This window comes from Myotis brandtii, unplaced genomic scaffold, assembly GCF_000412655.1.
Source record: "Myotis brandtii unplaced genomic scaffold, ASM41265v1 scaffold119, whole genome shotgun sequence".
In the NCBI taxonomy this organism is placed as follows: domain Eukaryota; kingdom Metazoa; phylum Chordata; class Mammalia; order Chiroptera; family Vespertilionidae; genus Myotis; species Myotis brandtii.
In genome coordinates this window covers 1,498,132-1,518,018 of record NW_005354132.1, presented here as the reverse complement: position 1 = coordinate 1,518,018, position 19,887 = coordinate 1,498,132, and the positions used below count along the sequence as shown (strand labels likewise).

The 19,887-nt window shown below is 36.4% G+C and overlaps 1 protein-coding gene across 1 annotated transcript in view; it reads right to left on the bottom strand.

Annotated features, from left to right (window-relative positions):
- Positions 1–870: 870 nt before the first annotated feature.
- SYT14 (synaptotagmin XIV) overlaps positions 871–19,887 on the bottom strand; it is a 119,227-nt gene continuing 100,210 nt past the window's right edge. Inside the window, exons 6-8 of the mRNA XM_005858508.2 lie at positions 8,481–8,670; positions 5,959–6,015; positions 871–4,100 (exon numbers count right to left, since the gene is read on the bottom strand). Of these exons, the coding sequence (XP_005858570.1) occupies positions 3,787–4,100; positions 5,959–6,015; positions 8,481–8,670 (561 nt within the window). The 3' untranslated portion in view covers positions 871–3,786. The remainder of the gene's footprint in view (positions 4,101–5,958; positions 6,016–8,480; positions 8,671–19,887) is intronic.

Here is a 19,887-nt window from a genome sequence, read left to right as displayed (position 1 = left end):
CTCCAGTGTGGGCCATGGATGAACTGGGGACAGTGAATGGGAAAAAAAATAAAAAGTCTGAATAGTAACTATTAATGTGAAATAATATAACTATCAATGAGAAAAATCTCTACGCATTGACTATCTAGTCTATGTAGGAAAGTGGCAATTTTATGCGCGTGGATTTGTGTCATTTTCTCCCCATCTGGATAAAGATCTTCAACAAAATTAGTTGGTGACTAGTATTCTTAATTCACCTATAATTTATACTTTCAAATAGCCTCTCAGTTCACTTGAAAAACTATGATATCATTTGGTCTCCAACTTCATCTTGAAGAACACCCACAATTCCATGACCTCTGCCCCTACTGGTGCTATCTTACTTTGCAATCACTGATTATGCTTTTTACTAGATTGAAAAGTGAAATGAAAATGATGATGGTAGCAAGAAAATAATTTAACATAATAGCCCTGGGTTGGATGACACTGCCTTACCAGGCCCTACACTTGGACATATGTACATTAATCCGGGTCGTTTAGATATTTTCTCATTGGTTTTTCTTTTTCAAAATTGCGGTCCAAATTATTATTTTTGTCACTAAATATCATATTATTGAGAATTCACTGGATGCAGAGTAAGAAAACATACAAATGGATTTCACACAAAATGTGGATAGTACAGAAGACACAAGACTCCAGAAGGAAGTTTTCTGAAAGGTACAGGGATAAAATACTAAAATTCGTTACTGATTTGAAATACACTTTGTTTCCCGGGCAGTAATAAATAACTATGTGTTGCAGCTCATTTGGGAGACAAAAAGTCTATAATTCCAGGCTCAGGAAATTATATGAGTGCCAGTCAATTGCCATATTTGGACTATCTCATGTTATTATAAAACTTGGGGGATTTTAAGGGAACAATAAGAAAGTGCGTTGCCTTTCTCGAGTTTCTGAGACAACACCTGCTGCCCACCAGTGGGTCCCTATTTGCTATAATTGCTGAGATATAAGATTTTTGCCTTTAAGCCTTCATGCAAATTCAAGCACACAAAAGAGCAGTCGGACTGCCTGGTACAGCAGATTCAGCAGAGGGAGGGGGTCTCTTGAGCCGTATGTAATCCTTTTTTAAAAGAATAGACAAACTTTTGGAAGTAATTAACTTGTGTCAGACCACAGGAAAAACCATACGTACTTTGCTGTGTGTGGAGGAGAATGGCAGCTAATAGCACCCAGAACCAAATATAATTTCTCCTAAATAGAGGAGAAAAAGAATCCATCAACTTGATAGATGTTTTTCTAATTCCTTTTCTGAAAAAGCCAGGGCACCTTCACCTTTACATACATGCATGTGTGTATGTGTGTGTGTATGCATGTATACACACACATACATAGTGTGTATGTGTGCAGGTGTGTATACAGATACACAGACACATAATCCATAATCTTTGAGGACTTGGTAGCTGGGATGGAGACGGGGTCCTTTGTTGAAAGTTTTTAAAATTGTTAATTACGTTTTAGGCCACATTGGATGTGATACTTATGCCAGGCAAATCCCCAAGGATACATCGGAGCACACACACAATTCTGGGCATCGGCTGAAGGACAGACTGAACAAGTAACAGCTAGTGAGGTCTTTCCTCACCGAAGGAAAAGCACCGAGCTGGTTTTATCACATGTGTGTTTAGGCTTTGTTACAGCTACACATAAGACTGAATCTCTTTTTATTAGGAAGATCCCAGGTGTTAGCAATGCAGGCAGCTGTCTCAAAGCCAGGGCAGATACCTCTGGCATCAAATGCCTAAATCTAATTTCTCAGTAAACCCTACATCCCCACCCTGCTTAAAACCCTTTCCATGACTGCTACATGAGATATCATGCCATTTGATTCATGTTCTAACTTTATAACCTAACTCAATTACAAAAAAAAAAACACACACCCAAAACACCTGGGAAAAACTGAATAGTGTAACAATAAAAGAACGAATTTTTCCCTTTAATGCAACTCTATAATAGACAGTCTTAAAACTCATGTCATATAGCATTTGTATTTTAGAATTCATGTGCATAAATGCATAGAGCTGCCATTTTAAAAAATATATCAGGAGTTTATTGTTTTTTGTGTTTTGTTTTTTTTTAAATTTAAGGCCTTTCAGTTTAGCCACGTTGAAACAATATGTACGCATGGTTTTGTTACTGTGATGAAAACAAGCCCTCGCTTAAAATAATATATATAGTACTTAGTTGGGACTAGGAGCAATGATATACTTGCTTTTTAGTAATTGGCAAATAGTTTGCTTTCGTCTAGTTTAACCAAAAATTAGAAAGAGAAAAATGTTGTTCATATAAAGTGTATGCATAAAATTATATATTGGTTAAGAAGCAAAATTAAAAAGAAAACAGCTTATAGTATTTCTGATTAATCAGTGTTCCTAAATATAAAAACAAACGAAAAGGCCTTGCGAGTTAAGAAAAACAGCACATTGTACAGCTTTCACACACTTCAGAGGAAAAAGAGAGCTTGTGACACTGTTCTGAGGAATCTTTCATTTATAAAAATCGAAGGCCTAACTTTGCAAATACAACTTTCGCGCTGTCTGAGCAAAGTTAACTTACACAAAAGGCACAGGATGACATCACGTTGGAGAACGTATCTGTAAGTTTGATAAAATCTAGTCACAAGTCACTAGAAACTTCATAAGGAATCCCAGAACCTTTTTGAACACGATGTTCTGGTTCAAACCGAGAAGTGGAGAGTCTTTATGTCAGAAATACAAATTGAAGTGAGAGAGCAGAAGATTTAGAGAGAGAACAGTTTCTTATGCGAATGCTACCTGCTTTATGCAGTGCTTGCTACTACACACTCAGAGCGGATCATTAAAATGTTCTTTAACTTAAGATGTTTTCCATTTTCAGCAGCTCATACTATATTTTTTTAGTTTGTAAAAAATGTATATGCACATTACTACGATTTTAAAGAGTCAGTCGTTGAAAGGAATTTTAAAGTAAGGTCCTGTTCTATTAGCTTCCTACATTGGAATACGAGAATACAGGAAGTGCTTTCAACAGAAAGTTACAGAGTTCTACAGTACAACCTGTCTAAGGACTTGCAAGGGACCAGTACAGTGACTGGGTCTCTTTTGATGGGGCAAAAAGCAGAGGTAAATGAAGAAATGAGTTTTTAAAATAACATTAAAAATGCCTTTATGACAATGAAATCTTGCTTGCACTCAGATTTAGTGCTACCGAGAACCGAGGTACAAGGAAGCTAAGTGCATAAAGGGAAAATATCTGAAAGAAAACAATTTCCAATGTGACTGAAACCTTTCAACACCAGATATGACTTACAATAGAGTTGGAGAACTACTTTCTTTTATCAAAGTACATTTCAAAACACCAGGGACAAGCCAGTCAAAATATGCTTTATGGATAATATGTAGGGTGATACTAAAATCGTGTTGCAACTAAAAATTCTAAAAAATCATTGAAAATTTTGATTTTTCAGGAAATGACTGGCTCTTTTGCTAAAGTAAAATGAACTTCAACCCAAAAGCATGTTCTTAAAGCTCTGGAGGATCGGTAGCTTAACAATGATGATAGGGTTTTTCATCGTCCCAAACTCTACCAGAGATACAACCTGCCTTCATTCCTGTCAGTATTAGATGGTCTTTCCACAGAATTTAAAACATTTTGGTAGAATGTTGAAGGTGATTCTTCAAAGAATAAGTCTTCTAACGATGACCAGGTCAAAACAGCGGCGTTGTCACTGACAGCAATGCTGCCTGGGGCTGCAGAAGCTTGTTCTCCTCATCATGACTCCAGTAACGCGTGCCATCTGCACACTTGCTGTCCTTTCGACTCTTTCATTTCGGTCCAGTGATTGAGTTCCTCCTCTCCAGAGCTGTTCAGACCTAGAGAAATCCAGCCTATCATCTCTTTTCTTTTCATGCTGCGCTTGTTATACACAGACAGGATAAGGGTCACGTCAGAGAGCTGAAACAGGGCCACTTGAAAAACAAAAGTTTCCTTGTACACTGGATTTGGCTGCCCTCTGCGGATGGATGTCTTGCATTTAGACATTTCTTGACCCATGGAATTCAGTAGAGTTAATTTAACATATGTATCTATAGGGGAAAAAAAAAACACAAAAAAATTCATGCTGCGCTTGTTATACACAGACAGGATAAGGGTCACGTCAGAGAGCTGAAACAGGGCCACTTGAAAAACAAAAGTTTCCTTGTACACTGGATTTGGCTGCCCTCTGCGGATGGATGTCTTGCATTTAGACATTTCTTGACCCATGGAATTCAGTAGAGTTAATTTAACATATGTATCTATAGGGGAAAAAAAACACAGAACAACATACCACAAATATCATTTGAAACAAACGCAAAAACAACTTTCTTGTAACATTTGCTGAGAAAATTCTTTGTGCTTTGTAAGGATATGGTGTATACCATGTTTAATGGAAATTCAACTAATTCCATTTTGATGTAGATGCTTATACTATGTGACAGGTACAGAGAATGCTAAGGAGGCAGAAAATCTTTGGGGGATACTAATATCTTAACCTCACTATTTCTACATTATAGTCAGAATTTAAAGGTATACCTCATAATCCTTCTTCCACCCTCCCAGCCATTCCTTGACCTCCCACCACCTCCCATGACCGCCCCCCCACATCCCATCCCCATCCCCATTTAGCTTCACTAAGCAGGACATCATAGCATTAATAAACACTTAGCAAGCTCAATTAGCCACAACACTGTAAAGCATTCCACTGTGTTTTCAGAGAATAAGAATAAACAAACAAATAGAAATGAAGGCAAATGATAAAGAGGAAAAGAGGAAGACAAGAATGCAAAGATGACATCAAAACAGCTTAGGATGAAATGTGAAAAAAATCTCTGCATGGATGTGGTTTTTAATTATATTTTAAAACTATTTAAGAGCCAAAATGAAGCTAAATGCATTAAGGGCTCAAAGTTCAGCAAGTCAAGTAAAACTTTCTCCAGGTTTCATGCAAGAGTACATTTAATGTGCTTTCTGGACAGTCAAAATAGATACTACAGGGTTCCTTTTTTGACACAAATTCAATGTCCAATTGTATGTATGGCATCCGAACTATGTTCATGAATTAGAAAAAAAACAACGGATGTGATGTTTAGTGTACAAAGTGAAACGTAACAGTCCATTGCCTGATTATTTGGGAGATAAACCCTCTCGTCAAACAACTGTGTTTTCAAGGTCGTTTGATTCATGCAGATGACCTTCAGCATGTTGATCCATCATGTGTACTTCTTGTCAAAATTTCAATTAATCTTAATGAAAATTGCAGTATTTCTGATGAAGTAACTATTTCTGTTGTATGAGTCAAAATACAATGAATGAAAAAAAGCCTTTAATTTAAAAAGTTTTGCTTACTTTATACTCTGAATACCATCATCCATAATCAGAGATACATTCTAAGTTAGTTTTACTTAAAGTACCACAGATAATAAATGTGCATTTTTTTGAAACCAACATGGTGGACAGCTTCACTGCTGGCAAGTTTTAGGGTATTTTATTATTTGGGAGATAAACCCTCTCGTCAAACAACTGTGTTTTCAAGGTCGTTTGATTCATGCAGATGACCTTCAGCATGTTGATCCATCATGTGTACTTCTTGTCAAAATTTCAATTAATCTTAATGAAAATTGCAGTATTTCTGATGAAGTAACTATTTCTGTTGTATGAGTCAAAATACAATGAATGAAAAAAAGCCTTTAATTTAAAAAGTTTTGCTTACTTTATACTCTGAATACCATCATCCATAATCAGAGATACATTCTAAGTTAGTTTTACTTAAAGTACCACAGATAATAAATGTGCATTTTTTGAAACCAACATGGTGGACAGCTTCACTGCTGGCAAGTTTTAGGGTATTTTTTTTTTTGTTTTGCATGAAAAGACAACATCCAATTAGCCTCTACAGGAACTCACCTCGGATTATATAAACCTGTCCACCTATCAAGTGTTTTAGACAACAGAACAGTCCATCTGACAACAGGGGGTGGAAAGCAGTAAAAGAAATAATGACCAGATGTCAATTGTTGGGTGAAAGAGGGTCAAAGGTTAGAATTAAAGAGGAAACACTGTTCACTGGAGTGGAAGAACACAAAAATTTAGCATTTTAATTCAGGTAGAGGGTTGAACAAAAGGGTCCTTGGGCAAAACTCATGAAATGAGCATTTTTAAGGTCATTTTGTAATCTGAAACAAAAATTACACTGTTTTAAAGGGGGACATCTTTATAATGATATCCTCTTGGTCTAAAGCACATTGAACATAGAAGCATGCAAATTATCAGACTATAAAAGACTGAATAAAAGTCATTATAGGATCACTGTTATTCTTATCCAAAATTTTTAAGTTTATCCATGCAATATTTAATATTTCAAATTCTTTTATTACTACTCTCAATGTAACATAAAATTAAGTAATGAAAAATAAAATAGAATTACCAAAAATTTTTCCCTTGAATACTACTATTGTTTTCTTTGGTTAAAAATTAGATTATTCAGTTTATAACACAGTTCAAAGCTTAGTACCTAGGTATATGTGAAGGGTCACAATCTTATATAATATATACAGAATAAGATGAACTGACATAATTGTCTTATATTTTACTTTATTATCTTATATTTTACCCTGTGTAACTAATTTTAATGTTGACTTATATTTAATTCAGCTAAACATCCTGATACTGAAGATCTAACTCTAAAATAATGAAAAGTGCTTTAACTTACTCTTTAGAACCGGAAAGATCTACCTTATTTTTGTGGATGATAATCTCTTAACCTCTTCTACTCTGCTCCTTTCATTTTGAGTCTGATTAGTGATTTTCTGTTTCTATCAAAGTGGGTAGAACAAGGACAGAGAGGCAAACATCACTTCATTCTGCTACTTTTTAGTATCTCAAGTTAAATATTTGTCAAAAAATGAAACTATTAGCTAAAGCAAAAATGAAGGGCAAACTGATAACTTGTGGCTAAAGGGAACCCCAAAAGTGTCTTATCTGCTGCGGTGCTGACAAAAATTTCCAATCTGAATGTCTAAATGCAGGGTGTACACTCTCCCATTTGTCACAGGCCTCACCATGCTCCTTAACTTTCATCCACAACTTTTGCTCATTTAAGTTGCTTCCCAGGCCATTAGAGTTTGCATTCTAAGTGTGTATTAATGAAGATAACCAAGGAGCTGTTTATTCTAATAACCGTTTCTTTACACCCTCTAAAAATTTTCGTTCTGAAAAGAGAAAGAGGACGATAATAAATCCATCCTTCTTTCATGCACCTTTGTCTGTCTGAGGCTCACATTTACCCTGTGGGAGACACAGCTTTAATTTTATGTATAAGGAAACAGACTTAAGGGGAGTTAGGGCACTTGTCCAAGGGTAGAAATATGAACATAACTTAGGCCTTCTGACTTTTAATTCAGGGATAGATACATTTCATGATGTATGTGAGAAGCAAGGTGTCCAAGACTACTTAGAGCAAACCAGATATGTATTTATGACTTTTCAGCTTGATTGGAAAAAAATGTTAATTCAAGGGTGGAAAAAGTTTCTTCTCCTTCAAGAATTATTTGATAATTGGAGTAAAAGATTGCTTTAAGCAAGTTTGAAAGAAATCTTTAAACAAATTTAAAGTGACCATTATTATTCAAAATTTCCAAATTTTTAGTTTTGGGGCATTAACAGCTTTAATTTAGAGAAGTATAAAAAAGCTGCTATTTCCCAGTTTGCGTCCATAGATTTCAACAAATAGTTTTGGGCATACGCTGAGTGACAATTTCTCTGTTCTCCCATAACTTACCTGGAGCTGGGAGAGAGATTAGGAGTTGGAAGAGTGAGAGGCATAGAGACAGGGCAGAGGTATACTATCTAGTTTCCCTTCCTAGCATTTGGGATAAATATAAAAATATTCCTTATTCTGTTGGTCCTGGTAAAGCCAAAGCACATTCCACTTAAGAAAAGACTTTGGTGACAGTACTGACTTATAATTTTAAAGAAGAAATATGTGGGGGAAAAAAACAGTTTCTTCTTAAATTGTTAAGGGAGAAAAGTGTATAGTTCTGCATGCAGACAGATAACACAGCATCAATCTTCAGGTAACAGCAATAACTACCCATATTCCTGATTATCTTGGTGGAATATTAGTAACTTAAAAAGACCCTGTAACTTTTTCTGGCATTAGAAGATAATGGCTATAATAGGGAGAATTTATTCCACTGACATTAGAAAAATTTAAGTCTCGACACCTACCAATTCATATTTTGAATTTCAAATTTTTCTACTTCCCAAATGACTGGAAATAGAAATCATGAGACAGATTAGCTGATGATTATTACACCATTTCATTTTGATCAGTTAAGACTAAATGGTAGGACGAAAGCTCCTAACACTGAGATTCCCATAAGTGCAGAAAACATTAGAATTTAAAAAAACAAACATTTTCCACTCACTGGGTGGTCTGTTTGCTGCCAAGTTTTTGAAGTGGCTGCCTTTGATGACTTCTGCTGATAGTCTGCCAGTGGTGGCGTTATAAAGCAGGCCAATGAGAATTTCTGGAACTGAGCCATGCTCCAGAGACTGACAGGAGGATGTACTTCTACTACAGGACACTTCTGACATGCTCATTTGCGAGTCACAGCCCTGTAACCAAAAGTGAAATCTTTATAGTACTTTGTAAAAAAAAAAGATATATTGTTAATGCCATGTTTAGTGGAATTAGGCAAGTAATCACAATAAAGATGAAATGCAAGCAAAATTCCCAAATACTAAATTAGAAATGTTGTTCTGAACATATTTTAGTCTCTGCATCTCTTTTCATTAGATAGCCGTCAAAGAAATGATAGATGAGGTTTTATAAATCCATGCATATTTATATACAAATCAGAGAAGCTAAATTTCTTACTCATAGATGTTAACAAACTGTCTATTTTCTGAATGTAAAAAATTGTTTTTTTAAAGACTTATTGACCTTAAAAGACTGACACAGATTTAGACTCAATTACATTAAATGTAAATGTTTTAACAATGTCTTTAAAGACAAAGATTGGCACACTTTCATTAAATAAATAAGTTAAAACATTCTATTTATAAATCATCATGTAAAACACAGAAATATAGAACGTTGAAAAAAAAGAATGGAAAAATTAACTATGCAAATAATAACCAAAGGAAAATTGACATAGCTACATTAGTCAAGGTTAGCTTTAAGGCAATAACCATTACTTAGAGATGAAGAGATACACTCAATAATGATATAGCTTTCAATTTACAAGGAAGATAAAATAATTTCAAATTTACATGCATTAACAGCGTAGGGTCAAAACACATAAAGCAAAAACTGCCAGAACTAGAGAAACAAATTCACAACCAGTAGAGACTTCAGTATGTACACTTGTTTCAGTAACTGACAGCACGCAGAGAAATAAACATAGTAAAAGAAAGTAGAAGATTTGAATATCACAATAAGAAAATTGACCTAATGGTAATACATAGAACACCTTACCTTACAGAATATACATTTTCTCAAGCTCACAGTGGAATTTTTATAAATATTTACAAAAATAAAAGCAAATTAACAGTGAATTTCAAATAATGGGAATCTTCAGAATGTTTTTTAATCTAGAAATCTAAGCTATCTTCTTGTAAAGAAAAAATTCCTATATCACTGGAAATTAAGGAAACACTTTTAAATAACCCATAGGTAACAAAATGATAATGAAAATAAGTTACTTGAAAACATTAATAAAAATAAACATTGGAGAGTTTAATTAAGAAAAAAAGAAGGCCCATATGCCAAACATCAGTAATAAGAAAGGAGACATCACTACATAGCCTATAGATCATAAAAAGGCAAAAGGATAGTATGAAGAGCTCTCTTCCAATAAATTGGAAATTTTGATGAAATAGACATATTCATAGAAAACTATAACCAAAATGGACACAAGAAGAAACAGGGCATCTAAACAGTGTTATTGAAGAAGTTGAATTTGCAATTAAAAACTCTTCAAAAAATCCCACAAAAAAAACACAAAACTAAAAACTAGCTAGATGGCTTCACCAGTGAATTTTAATAATGTTAGTCTTACTCACATTCTTCCAGACAGTAGTAGGAAAGAAGAAACACTCCCTAGCTTCCTTTAAAAATCTAGCAAAACCATCGAACAGAAATCAGACAAGGACATTATAAAAAAGTTACAGAATTTTCTCATTCATGAACATAGATTCAAAACCCTAACTAAACAAAATCAAATCTAACAACTTATAACATCATAGTTAATAGAAAATTTTTTTAACATTTCCCCTTTGAAATTGGGGATGTTGACAATGATGTCAGCTATTACCACTTCTAGTAACACTGTAGTGGAGATCCCGGTCAGTGGAGGCCTAGCCTCACTAGAAACAATAAAATGAAATGAAAGGTATAAAGATTTGGAAGAGGAGTTTAAACAGTCCTATGGGAAGATTATGTAATTATGCACACACAAAATCTAAAGTCCACAGATGAGTTACAGCTGCACACAAAGGTAAAAATTTAAACTTATACATTGCTGAATGCCAGCAAGACTCCATGAGTTAAATCAAAAGACTATAAGATGTTTTTTTTAATAACAGATTTTTAGATTTAACAAACTTTAGATTTAAAAAAATCTGAAAAATGCCTTAAATGAATCTTCAAGTTTGAATCTACTGCTGGCTATGTAAGTGAAGAAGAATTAATACACACTGGGACTGAATGAACTCATTAGACTAATATTCAAAGGGATAAAAATCTCGTATTTTCAAATGTAACTCTAAACCAGCGGAGAAAGCCAAAAGGAATATACAGCTTATACTTGTAAATCATGGGTATACAAAGCACATAATTTGGTATGTTTTCATGACAGTTGGAGGAGAAAACAATTTTAGTAAGTTTCAATTAGGCTACATCATCACTTATGAAAACAGTGTCAAAAACACGCTCGTGCACATTTGGCGCACTTGCTACATTGGGCTATTATACTAGCAGCATCTGTTAGATGCTGTGAAATACATTCTTCATAATATAGTATTTTTCACATTAACCTACTGTCAGATAATAAGATGTGAATTTAATATCTTCTTATCAACACAGACGTCACGGTGCCAATTTTGAGCAACAAAGTGAGGTCCCAGGAAATTCTGGGAACGGCCTTTCTGGTCTTCAAGCCCAAGAAAAGAGCAAGAGCGATACGATCCTTGGTGAACGCATTCTATTTTAGTGAGCCCTGCTGAAGTATAACAGTGTTTAACAGAAGAAACTGTGGTCTGGATTTACACCTTAGGAAGAGTGCTAATCGCGTGGCCTTCCAGAGGAGATGAGCGAGCACCACCAAGCAGTGCAGAGTAGCTACATAAATAGAGTAGCTGCAGTGAAGACACAGCTTATACTTGTAAATCATGGGTATACAAAGCACATAATTTGGTATGTTTTCATGACAGTTGGAGGAGAAAACAATTTTAGTAAGTTTCAATTAGGCTACATCATCACTTACGAAAACAGTGTCAAAAACACGCTCGTGCACATTTGGCGCACTTGCTACATTGGGCTATTATACTAGCAGCATCTGTTAGATGCTGTGAAATACATTCTTCATAATATAGTATTTTTCACATTAACCTACTGTCAGATAATAAGATGTGAATCTAATATCTTCTTATCAACATAGACGTCACAGTGCCAATTTTGAGCAACTAAGCGAGATCCCAGGAAATCCTGGGAACGGCCTTTCTGGTCTTCAAGCCCATGAAAAGAGCAAGAGCGATACGATCCTTGGTGATCGCATTCTATTTTAGTGAGCCCTGCTTAAGTATAATAGTGTTTAACAGAAGAAACTATGGTCTGGATTTACACCTTAGGAAGAGTGCTAATCGCGTGGCCTTCCAGAGGAGATGAGCGAGCACCACCAAGCAGTGCAGAGTAGCTACATAAATAGAGTAGCTGCAGTGAAGACAAATTAAATGCAGACACGATATACTCCAGGGGCACCTCTGCAATGACTGTTCCTCAGGGCGGGCTGCTCCACTCGGTGTGCACGCGGGAGTCTCCATCTAGTCTCTCTGCAGACCCCAGCACTAATTTACCACTGGGGCTCGCCTCGGTGGCGGCAACTGCAGGTGATTAACCCAAAGTCACACAAATCCCAGCCATAATTAGGTCTATTTCAAGGAACAGTCCCCCCGGCTCCCCAAAGTAAAACTTCCTCCCATCTCACAGAGTATTTTTTGTTTAATACTTCCTCTCCTTCCCCCTGAGTCCTCTGCCCTAGGGTGAAGGAGTATTGTGTGAAAGTAGAAAAAAAACTAGTTTTTCAGAGAAAGGAATAAGCTCTATGGAATGTTTACCATAAGGAGAATTATTATGGTGCTAATCAGTTAAAATTAGGTGGGAACTTATAACCATAGAGAGAAAAACAGAAGATTAAAAAGACAGCAGCACTTTTATTAAGTAAATGCCTGGACTTTTATTAATACTAAACTGATTCCATCTTAGACTCGCTATTTTTAAGGGAAAACTGAACTGTACGATGATAATTACCATACATGTGAATAGTTTCTGTTGACTTTATTTTCACTGTGGCTGGAAGATGTTTTTATTGTTTAATTTATGCATGAGATGCTTCCATTAGACCAGTGATGGCGAACCTTTAGAGCTCGTCGTGTCAGCATTTTGAAAAACCCTAACTTAACTCTGGTGCCGTGTCACATATAGAAATTTTTTGATATTTGCAACCATAGTAAAACAAAGAGTTATATTTTTGATATTTATTTTATATATTTAAATGCCATTTCACAAAGAAAAATCAACTAAAAAAATGAGTTCGCATGTCACCGGTTCGCCATCACTGCATTAGACTTTTCTGAAAATGGGGTGATGAGGACACAGAGGGTGCTGAAGAATCACAAGAGGGAGGCCACCTGCTGCCTCACCTGCTGCCGTGCTGGGGCGGCGCTTGCGGGAGTTGCGTCTCCATCAGCAGAGCCCCTCCCTCAGCCCCTTTCCCAGCCCCAAGGCACTGAACCCTCATCAGTCCTGGTAAGGAGGAGGTAACCCCAGGCAATTTCAGGACAGAGAAAGCAAGAACAGCTGAACTGCTCCAAACCTTGTCCCCCTCCAGCCCACTCCCTCCCAATCTAGTGTAATCTGTAAGATAAAAACACCAATAGACTCTACAGCAGTGATGGCGAACCTATGACACGCGTGTCAGAGGTGACACGCGAACTCATTTTTTTGGTTGATTTTTCTTTGTTAAATGGCATTTAAGTATATAAAATAAATATCAAAAATATAAGTCTTTGTTTTACTATGGTTGCAAATATCAAAAAATTTCTATATGTGACACGGCACCAGAGTTAAGTTAGGGTTTTTCAAAATGCTGACACGCCGAGCTCAAAAGGTTCGCCATCACTGCTCTACAGGATAACTTAATAGGGTGAGCAGGGAATGGCCGAATCGTTTAAATTTCAGAATGCTGTTGGATTCAGGATTCATGTGGCTGCAAACGATAGAATATCCAACTTTACCTGGCTTAAGCAACACAGGGGAACTCAGTGGCTTATGGAACATGACAGTTGGTACCCAGGCCTCAACCTGTGTCCCTAGGAACCAGTTCCCCTTCTCCATTTTCTGAGTTTGTTTCCCAAACTCGGCTTTAGTCTCAGGTAGACTTTCCCTTCCTAGTTGCCACACTGTTTCCAGCAGCTCTGAGTGTTGTGGGAAAGAGGAAGACAGACAGCATCCTGATCGCTCTAAACCAAAACCCCAGCACTGGCTAGTTAGGGCTCATGAGATCTCATTCCAGGGCTTTGGAATGAAGTCACTTCATCAGAGGCACACAGGCAGACTGGCTCTCAAGCATAATCTGGGTACTGTGGCCGCAAGAAGATACGGATGCTACGCAGAAAAAAACAGATGTTCATTACAAAAACAGTTGTTTGTTGCTGCATTTTCCCCCGTGGCCTTCAGGAGGACTGTTACCCATGTTACTAAGGAGCCCACAATGTCACTGCCATTGCTCCCATTGTCACTATTTCCCTCCTGCTCTTTGCGGGTTTGGTCTACAGTCATCAGCCTGGCAAGAGCCCAGGAAGAGGAAAAGGTGGTTTAGGGAACAGAGCTCTGACGTTCAGGTCAGGTAACAGAGAGTGAAAAAAAAGTAGAAAATTCTCACTTTCTCTTTCATAAGAAAAGCTTTTTCATATTAACACCGAGAACTTAACATATTAATAAGATATAAAAATTATAAAACAAATACAAACAAAATGTTTTATATTACCCATGTTTGACTACAGCATCATGTAGAAATGGTCATGAGAAAGTCCTGCTCTGATCAAAATTTGCATATATATACATAGGTTTACACACTTATGTATATACGTGCACAGATGGTTTTTTTCACTGTATTCAATCTGAACATATTTAATTTGGTGTTTCTGCATATATGCTTGTGACATCAGTTTATAAAGTTTATGATTTTTTCCCCACGCTCTCAACTCCAATGCTATATAAACTATTTCAGAGGATGAAAAGCCAAAGTACATAACTTTTCTTTTAGAATTGTGTAATTTTGATACCAATTAGACAAGAACATAAAAAAATTATAAACCAATCCTACTTATAAGTACATAATGCAGAAATTCCAAATTAAGCGCTGTTAAACTGAATTCAGCAAAAATACATATACACATACTAATACATATATATAAACATATTTTTTTCATCAAATATGCATTATTCTAGGAGAGTTATATGTTCACTGAAGTTGGGTACAACTTTCCCTTGAAACTCAACCATCTTCCTTTTATGAAAATCGTTTGGACTACTGATTGACCTTTTTTAATGGTAATAAGTCTTTAAGTTTTCATTATTGCTAAATCACTTTTTAGACATTCACATTTTAAAAAATGTTCATTTCATCTGTTTTCCTAGAGTTATTGTCTTTATGGTTTGGAAATTTCCTCTGAATTGGTGGTAACATGTTGTTTCTTTCCCTTTCTTGATCAATATTTCCAGGGGTTTACCTATTCTATTAGTAATTTAAAAAACAGCAACCAGCTCTTGTTTTTGTTAAACCTTTTTACTATTTTTTTCTTTCATTAACTTCTCTTTATTTTCCTTTTCTAACTTCTTGAGTTGAAGAATGTTTAGCTCACCAATTTGCACTCTTTCTTACCTCCTTACAAATATATTTAAGGCTATACATTTCACTATAATACTGTGATACCTGCACCCCACAAATTTAAGTGTTTTCATTTTGTTTGGTTCTAAATATTTTTAATTTCCATTATGTTTTTTTTTCAAACTGTGAGTTGAGAATGTTTTTTGTTTGTTTGTTTGTTTGGGTAGCCAAATATATAGATTCAGGTGATGGGAGTGGTAGGTGGACTGTCTCTTTTACCTCACCTGCTACTATTCTACTCCCCAGTCATGGAGTTCTAGCTAAAAGGGCCTCCTGGGTATTCCTTGAAGACAACAGGTACACACTCTGGGCTCTCAGGCTTGTCTGCTCCATCTGCTTGCAATGTTCTTTCTCCAGATATGCACATGGCTAACTCCTTGTCTCTTCCAAGTCTTTGCTCGCATGCTACATTCCCAATGAGCTCTGACCTCTTATTTAAAATTACATCTCCTTTCCCCCTAGTATTCTTGATCCTGTTCACCCCGTCTCTCCTCTCACCCGTAATACTCATAACCTTCTCATATACCATTTACTTATATTTACTATGTTTAAGGTATCTCTCTCCCTCCCCTCGAATGAGTTACATTTTATGCAGGTCCAAATTTATTTGTTTTCTATTAATGTACACCAAATAACTAGAACAATGTCTGGTATGCAGTATGTGTGCAACAGATATTTGTTAGATGAATTTCTAATTTCATTGCAATGTGGTCAAAGAATGAAATTTACATGATATTGATTCTTTGATATTTGTGGAGGCTTCCTTTATGGCCTGGCATACAGTTGACATTTGTGACAGTTCTACCTGTATTACATGTATTAAATAGAGGTCCCATATATATCCATGAAATAAAACTTAAATGTTATTTAAATCTTCCATATCCTTACTAGCATTTTTTTTTGCTTGATCTATGTCTGCTTATTTAGATTTTCTACATGCTCTTGGTTCATCATCATGTCTTCTATCTCTTCCTTCTTTTGAATGCAATGTTCTTCTTATAAAAGTATATGCTTTAGTAATTATTCCAGCAATGAACTATGCATGGTAAACTCTCTTGGTTTTGGCCTGAAAATATCTGGAGTTTGCTTTTTCCCCTTAAAAAATAATATTCTAAGTTGGTAGTTCATCTGCCTCGACACCTCAAAGATATTATACCACTGCCTTCTGTTCTCTGAGGCTAAGAAGCCTTCTGCTAGACAAATTGTTGTTCCCTTATATTTTATGGTTATGTCTATCATTTTCCTTTGGTGCTTCAACCTTATGCTGTAATTTTGATAGGTGTGGATTCATTTTCTATAATCCTGCTTAGGGCTTGTGCTCTCTCAATCTGATGACTTACTATGGATTTCAAATACTGCCCCTATTTTCTCTAGTCTCTCATTCTGGAGTTCTTATAAGAAAATAAACTTAACATTCTCATCCCACCCTCCATTCTCCTTACCCTCTTATTCATATTTTTCATTGATTCTATTTTTAAGAACTCCATTTTTCATTCTTGAAGTTCCATATGGTCATTATTTAAATCTGCCTCTTCCCCCATATTGTCATGTGTTTTTCCTTGTGGCTTCTATTACTTCTTTTAGCTCTTTATTCGTTTAAAGCATACTTATTTTATAACCTCTTTCACAGTGTGCTATTAATTCATGTCCTAGAGATGCCAATAGACTTATCTTGTGGGTCTGCTGATTGTCATTCACAGTGGATCACTTCTTTCTGCTTATACTTTATTTAATGGGAATTCAGCTTCCAGGGAGAGTATTTTTTTCTGTGGGAATTCCTTATACTCTAAGCTTGGCTACCTGAACAAAGCAGGATGTCCTTTAAGGTAAAAAGCAATGGGGTCGGTGTCCTGGTAGAAAAACAACAGTGTCCATTACACCCTTGGAGCTAATATTTATATTCTCAGTGGATAGCGTTTATGGAAGGTCTGCTCTGCACAAGGCACTGCCCCAGGGAAGCGGCGCACTGACCTCCAGGCAGACAGCCACACGTGCCTGGAGAGGCTTCATGGGAGAATAAAAGTGGGCGCGGTTACCAGCAACTACATTCCTGAGAAGAGAGACATCTGAAGTTGCCCTGAAAGGATTTTAACAGGCACAGGGATGGCCGTCTCAGGCAGAGAGTATGAGCCAAGGCCCAAAGGTGGGAGGCACATTTTAAATGTAAACTTATCTGATGTGGCCGGTGCATGTGGGGAGAAGGGTGGAGGATGTAGCTACCAAGGAAAGTTAAGCCAAGCTTCACCCACCTGGCACCTGGGAACATTTCTATCAGAGACTCACCATACTGCACTGTAAGCTTTACTTGGTCTGTGTTTACTCAACTGCAAGTCCCTTGAGGGCAGAACCTTTGGTGTATATATCTTTGTATTTCCCAAAATTAGTACAGTGCCCATCACTTAGCAGGTACTTAGTATTACTGAATGAAAATCATAAATTGTAGAAGACGTGAAATGTGGTGGTAAGAAAAACTGGACCTACTCTCTAAGCCAGGCGTGGGGAACATCCGGCCCGCAGGCCGTATAAGGTCCACGAAATCATTTGGTCTGGCCCTGCGAAGGCATTAGGGGTGAGTTAATGAAATGTTTGATCAAATACAGCAGGCTAATTTTTAAGTTGATAATTTTGTATGGCCCACGAATGATGCTATAAATACTCAATGGCCCTTGGCAGAACAAAGGTTTCCCACCCCTGCTAAGCAGTGGAAAGCAACGGTGGCACTTTGAACTGGGGGATCCCATGCTTAGATCTACGCCTGAGAAAAATAACGTAAGGCCAAACCTGTGACATGACCAAGCTTGGGCACAGGTCACAATTGCTTTGCTCACGATAGATGTGTCTTTCTGAGACAGTACTTGTAGTCTGTCTTGGTGCATATTTTACATTTTACTCAAAAAGTTCTAATTTTTTACCCTGTAGCAAAACACAGACTTTAAAAATATCTGATTTATTACAATCCATCTTGGAGATCTGGAAACGTGTTATAGTAGAAGTAATTGTGTATGGTTTCTGTAACCTAACTGCTTTAGCACATATTAAGAACTATGACTTTTACTTCAAAACTAGAGGCCCGATGCATGAAATTCATGCAAGGGGCTCAGCCCTTGCAGCCCTGGTAGTCCAGAATGTAGTCCAGAAGGTCGCCTGGCCATCCGGTCTAATTAGCATATTACGCTTTTATTATTATAGATTAATATAGCTGACTTCCCTGTCTTCTCATTGATCTATCACAGTTCTGAAAACTGCAAAAACTTTCCTTCTCTGAAATATCTGAGTCACTGGCAACACATACTGGGTTGCTAAGGCAGTAAAGACTCTGAACCCCAGAAATGCCCAGAAATGCTCTGGGGGAAGGTGAGAGCTTTTAAAAATTGGTCACTAAACTTGTAGAGTACTAGAATCAGTTATTCCTAAGCTTAAAGTATCTTAGTAAGTTAGTGTAGTATTCCAAATGTCTTAAAGGTTCCCTTTAATTTGTTTTAAATGAGATGATTGGATTCTGTCTTTTAAAATATATCTATATATATTTTACTATTGGAAAACTGAATAGAGTGGCAATTAGAAAATCATTGCCCAAATTTATTTTCAAGTGCCTTCTGAGTTTTGGGTTATATTTCAGTATCCACAGGATACTGGTTTTCCACCTGCAGTTAGTGGAACCCATTAAATTTCAGTTTTAAAATATACTTTTAACTATTTAACAGCTAAAATAATAGATGCAGACAGATGAGTATTAAAACAGAGGCAGTACAATATGCTGGGAAAGAAAGCAGACTGGAGCCAGGCGACCGGGGCCCGTCAGTCATGGGAATGTGACTTTGGGCAAGGTCGTCAGCACCTCTATGCTTTATCTTAAATGTGGAATAACTGTCTACTGCCTTAGTACTTACACTGCTTGCTAACATATGAGAGAACGCTAGTGAGTTTTCTATTTGTATTGTAGGTTTAATCCATTACTGTTTACATTTTTGACTAAAGATTCATCTGCCATTTCTATCTAATTGAGAACGATTTGGAGATTGCAGGGCAAGCTGTTTAAAAAAAAGAGTTGCCATTTGTTAACTCCTTACTGTGTGAACCAGCCTTTTCTGTATATTGTATAATTAAAGACATCAATTGAATTGCATTTCGAAGCTGAAGACTAACACCTATGATCAGCAATTGCATAAGTGTAGGTACCTGTGCTGTGGAGTAAGACAGTTGGGTTTATCTGTAAGCTCTGACAGTTTGCCATCTGTATAACCTTGGACATATTTCAAAATTCCCTTGAGACTCAATCTCCTTATCTGTGAAAGGAAGATAGAAATAGTACTATCTCAAAAATTTTATTCTAAATTTTTTGTTTGTCAAAACAGCTCCATAATTTTCAGTGTTTGACATGAGGAAATATTATAAAAGTAGATTTCTTAGTAAAATGTCACTTTTATCTACTTTATATATTTGGGTTACAAATAATATTTCATTTGAAATAAAGGGTGTGAATGCTGAAAACCTTGAAAAACCATGTGCCATATTCTTTATGTGCATAGTTTCTGAATGGTCCCTTCAAATGACCAAAATTTAAACATTGTAAGACTGTGCTGCCCCCTGCTGACCTAGTTTCTCCAACATATTTTGAGTCTTCTAAGAAGTCAAAATGTACACTTCAGTATTACAATTAAGA